The sequence below is a fragment of the Salvelinus sp. IW2-2015 genome, unplaced genomic scaffold, assembly GCF_002910315.2.
Source record: "Salvelinus sp. IW2-2015 unplaced genomic scaffold, ASM291031v2 Un_scaffold1909, whole genome shotgun sequence".
NCBI classification, from domain to species: Eukaryota; Metazoa; Chordata; class Actinopteri; order Salmoniformes; family Salmonidae; genus Salvelinus; species Salvelinus sp. IW2-2015.
The window spans coordinates 111,855-117,373 of NW_019943269.1; the positions used below are offsets into that span (position 1 = coordinate 111,855).

General features: G+C 37.8%; 1 protein-coding gene across 4 annotated transcripts in view; it reads right to left on the minus strand.

Moving 5' to 3' along the window:
- Positions 1 to 5,519, minus strand: part of LOC112072383 (junctional adhesion molecule C) — a 34,938-nt gene that overhangs the window by 28,051 nt on the left and 1,368 nt on the right. For 3 of the 4 annotated variants that reach the window (XM_070439779.1, XM_024139792.2, XM_070439777.1), the window contains exons 2-3: positions 1,646 to 1,957; positions 1,143 to 1,454 (exon numbers count right to left, since the gene is read on the minus strand). In XM_070439779.1, coding sequence (XP_070295880.1) covers positions 1,143 to 1,454; positions 1,646 to 1,957 — 624 coding nt within the window. The remainder of the gene's footprint in view (positions 1 to 1,142; positions 1,455 to 1,645; positions 1,958 to 5,519) is intronic. The other variant, XM_070439778.1, reaches the window with a different exon arrangement.

Here is a 5,519-nt window from a genome sequence, read left to right on the forward strand (position 1 = left end):
GCAGTAGGATGTTTCAATATAACTGCAAGTGCCCTGTTGTTACAAATATTTACAGCTATGCTTGTTACTAGCTGCAGTATGTGTTAACAATATTTACAGGATGCTGTTACAATTATTTATAAGTATGCTGTTTCAATATCTGCGATATGCTGTTACAATATCTGGCCAGTATGCTTGTTACAATATTTACAGTTGTTTTACAATATCTAAAGTATGTTCTTACAAATGCAGTATTTACATATGCTGTTACAATATTTACATATGTTGTTACAAATATGAATAGTATGCTGTTATCAATATCTGAGTATGTGTATACAATATCTCAGTATGTCTGTTACAATATTTTACAGTATGCTGTTACGAATATCTAAGTTTGTTTACAATATCGTGGCATTCTATTACATATTTTACAGTATGTTTATATCTGCAGTATGTTAATATTTACCAATATTTACACAGTATGCTGTTAACAATATTTATGTATGCTGTTCAATATCTTACAGTATGTGTTACAATATCTGCAGTATGCGTGTTACAATATTATACAGTATGTTGTTACAATATTACAAGTAGGTTGTTTCAATATCTCAGTATGTGTTACAATATTACAGTAGTGTTACAATAATCTACCATATAGCTGTTTACAATATCTTACAGTATGCATGTTACAATATCTACAGTATGCGTGTACAATATCTACAGCACGCTGTTACAATATTTACCAGTATGCTGTTACAATATTTACAGTATGCTGTTACAATATCTACAGTATGCTGTTAACAATATTTACATATTAGTATGCTGTTACAATATCTACAGTATGCTGTTACAATATTTACAGTATGCTGTGTACAATATTTACAGTATGCTGTACATTATCGACAGTATCTTGTTACAATATCTACAGTATGCTGTTACAATATTCTACAGTATGCTGTTACAATATTTACAGTATGCTGTGGTACAATATTTACAAGTATGCTGTTACAATATCTGCAGTATTGAATGTTACTACAGTATGCTGTTACAATATTTACAGTATGCTGTTACAATATTTACAGATGATTCCCAAAAGTGAGGAGATAATATCAATAATAGTGTTCAAAAAGATTGAAGTGATTAATCAGAATTGTCTGTCTTACTTTGAATATAAATTTTGATGTCTGTCGTTTGAGTCTCACTGATTCCACACCTGTACCACCCATCATCGTCCTCAGTGACGTGTGAGAGGAGGACAGAGAGGTTCCCAGGAAAGGTGTTATTAAACAGCTCCACTCTGCCTCTGTAGAGATCACTCTTGGTTGGTATTATCTCAGTTGTCTGTTGATATCTGAGTTTAGTCCATGTGAAGCTGGGAGGTTTAGCCTGGGTGTTACTACAGGAGCAGGGCAGGAGAACAGACTGGCCTGGGGATCCATTGACCACCCTTGATCGAGGTTCTGACAGAGTGCAGCCTATTGAAACACAAAGTAATGTATTATTGGACACTAATTTTTGTAATTACAGAAAATGGTAGATCTCTACAACTACTACCATACACACCTAACCATATCATTAATGTTGTATCCATTTTTGCATTTTAAGTTTCCTGTTTTACCTTCTATATATACAACGATGTAAGCTTGATATTAGCTGCATCTCTTACCTTTAACAGTGAGTTTGATGTCTCTGTATTTTCCATGGCTGATTTCACACCTGTACCACTCATCATCGTCCTCAGTGACGTGTGAGAGGAGGACWGAGAGGTTCCCAGGAGAGGTGTTATTAAACAGCTCCACTCTGCCTCTGTAGAGATCACTCTGGGTTGGTATTATCTCAGTTGTCTGTTGATCTCTGAGTTTAGTCCATGTGAAGCTGGGAGGTTTAGCCTGGGTGTTACTACAGGAGCAGGGCAGGAGAACAGACTGGCCTGAGTAGACAGTGATCTCACCATAGTTAGTGACTGACAGAGTGCAGCCTGTTGAAACACAAAACAACATAAGCCATAATGTTTTTAATGTCATTGCAGGAGTACAGAGCTCCATTAACAATACACCATCAAATATAAGATCTGTATGGTAGTAACTGTATCAAAAGATTATTTTGCGTCATTTTACTTTTTGCTCGTACTTTAAACAGTAATCCACTCATGTTGACTTTGGAACATGGACAGGTCTGAGATTTCATCAGCATTTTAATTGTTTAAAATCGATGCTATAAAAACATTGTTATTAAACCATACAACCAAGAAACCCATTTAAATCTGTATTGAAAACAATCAGCCAGCAACATTTTCTGTGTTTACTGTTTGCTGAAGCGTACAGTATGTATTTTTCATCTGCAACATTTTCTGTGTTTACTGTTTGCTGAAGCGTACAGTACTCAGGACCAGTCTGTTCCCTGCCGCTGCCTCTGTAGTAACACCCAGGCTTTAAACCTCCCAGCTTCACCATGGACTAAACACAGCCAGGTCAACAACACGCATGAGATAATACTAACCCGATGTGATCTCTACAGAGCAGAGTGGAAGGAGTTTAATAAACACCTTCTACCCCTGGGAAGCCTCTCAGTCCTCCCTCCTCACACGTCACTGAGGACGATGTATGGGTGGTACAGGTGTGGAATCATCCATGGAAAATACAGAAGAACAATCAAACTCACTGTTAAAGGTAAGAGATGCAGCTAAATATCAAAGCTACATCGCTGTGATTATATAGAAGGTAAAAAAGGAAACTGAAAATGCCAAAAATGGTACAACACATTAATGATATGTTCGGTGTGTATGGTATATAAGTTGTAGAGATCTACCATTTCTTCTGATTACAAACAAAATTATCAGTGGTCCAATAATTACATTGCTTTGTGTTTCAGACAGCTGCACTCTGTCAGAACCCTCATCAAGGGTGGTCAAATGGATCCAGGCCAGTCTGTTCTCCTGCCCTGCCTCCTGTAGTAACACCAGGCTAAACCTCCCAGCTTCACATGGACTAAACAACAGAGTCAACAGACACACTGAGATAAATACAACCCAGAGTGATCTCTACAGAGGCAAGTGGAGTGTTTAATAACACCTCTCCTGGAACCTTCTCAGTCCTCCTCTCCACACGTCACTGAGGACGATGAGGTGGTACAGGTTAATCAGTCCATGGAAAAACAGAGACATCAAACTCACTGTTAAATGGTAAGAGATGCAGCTAATATCAAAGCTTACATCGTGTATTATATAGAAGGTAAAAAAGGAAACTAAAATGCAAAATGGATACAACATTAATGATATGGTTCGGTGTGTATGGTAGTAGTTGTAGAGATCTACCATTTTCTGTAATTACCAAAAATAGTGTCCAATAATACATTCTTTGTGTTTCAAAGCTGCACTCTGTCAGACCTCATCAAGGGTGGTCAATGGATCCCCAGGCCAGTCTGTTCTCCTGCCCTGCTCCTGTATGTAACACCCAGGCTAAACCTCCCAGCTTCACATGGACTAAACCAGATATCAACACAACCTGAGATAATACCAACCAGAGTGATCTCACAGAGGCAGAGTGGAGATGTTTAATAACACCTTCCTGGGAACCTCTCGTCCTCCTCTCACACGTCACTGAGGACGATAGGGGTGGTACAGGTTGGAATCAGTGAGACTCAAAGACAGACATCAAATTATATTCAAAGTAAAGACAGACAATTCTGATTAATACACTGTCAATATTGTATTAACTATATTCTGTAAATCATTTAACAGCATACTGTAAATATTGTAACAGCATACTGTACAAGTATTGTAACAGCATACTGTAGTATTGTTACAGCATACTGTACAATATATGTAACAGCATACTGTACAATATTGTAACAGCATACTTGTAAACATTGTAAAGATACTGTAAATTATACGTAACAGCATACTGTAAAATTGTAATACAGCATACTGTAATATTGTTACAGCACACCAGTAGATATTGTAAACAGCATACTGTAGAATTGAACAGCATACTGTAGATATTGTAACAGCATACTGTAAAATATGACCTTGTATACAGCCATACTGTAAATATTGTAACAGCATACTGTAGAATTCTACACATATGTTTTAACAGCAACTGTAAATATTGGTAAGCACATACTGTAAATTTTAATAGCATACTGGAAAATATTGTAACAAGCATACTTGTAGATATGTAACAAGCATACGTTATAAAATATTAATATAAACAATACTGTAATTAAGATACTTAGTATTAACAAGCATACTGATCTGTAACGATATCTAATGTAACAGCATACTGTAAATATTGCTAACAGCGCTAGTATGTACACAATGTAGATAAACATTCTCAAATCTAAACAGCATACTAATATCCTACTGTAAAATTATTGTAACAGCATACTGAAGAATTGTAACAGCATTACTGTAGATATTGTAACAGCATACTGTAAGACTATTGTACAGAATCGTAAATATTGGTAGAGTTCTCTTTTGCACACAGCGCCAAGACTCATCTGTTACCACGTAGATTGACAGAACACTGTCATGTTCCTTAGGGGGCAAACACGGTGGGGGAGCTTATCAGGAGAAAGATCCATCTGTTCCCCTCAACAAATACAATCCAATCCAATACATCTTACGGCTGTTCTAACAGCATACTGAATCATCGCTGGAGTGGCTTGTAACATATACAAGAGAACCAAAGGTACCAGTATGTAATTGACCATAATTAGCAACACTCAGAAAAGCAAATGACTTCAGTGAGAATGTTGAACATGATTGTATTTGTATTAAACTGTGTTTTTAATCCCACAGGAAAGAAAAAACCCAGGGGAGAATAAGCAGTGAGCAAAAAGAAAGAAAAAAAAGGTAAAATAAATCATTTAGACAGCTCTAATCACATTGAGAGTGTATGGGAAAAGGAAGACAATAGAACAAATCAATCAATCATCACATGTATTTATAAAGCCCATCTTACATCAACAGCTGATGTCACAAAAAGTGCTGTACAGAAACCCAGCTAAAAACCCCAAACAGCAAGCAACTGCAGGTGTAGAAGCATGGTTGGCTAAGGAAAAACACCCTAGAAAGGCCAGAAACCTAGGAAGAAACCTGAAGAGGAACAGGCTATGAGGGGTAGGCCAGTCCTCTCTGGCTGTGCCGGGTGGAAGATTATAACAGAAACCATGCCAGATTCCAAATTTCATAGAGACAGCAAGGGTCAAATTAATAAAACTAATCACAAGTGGGTTGTTGGAGGGTGCAACAGGTCAGCAACCTCAGGGTAAATGTCTGGTTGGCTTTTTCATAGCCGATCAATTCAGAGTATCTCTACCGCTCTGCTGTCTCTAGAGAGTTAAAACAGCAGGTCTGGAACAGGTAGCAACGTCCGGTGAACAGGTAGGGTTCCATCCCCAGCAGGCAGAACAGTTTGAAACCTGGAGCAGCAGCACGGCCAGGTGGAACTGGCGACAGCAAGGAGTCATCAGGCCCAGGTAGTCCTGAAGCATGGTCCTAAGGGCTCAGGTCCTCCGAGAGAGAGAAAAGAAAGAAAGAG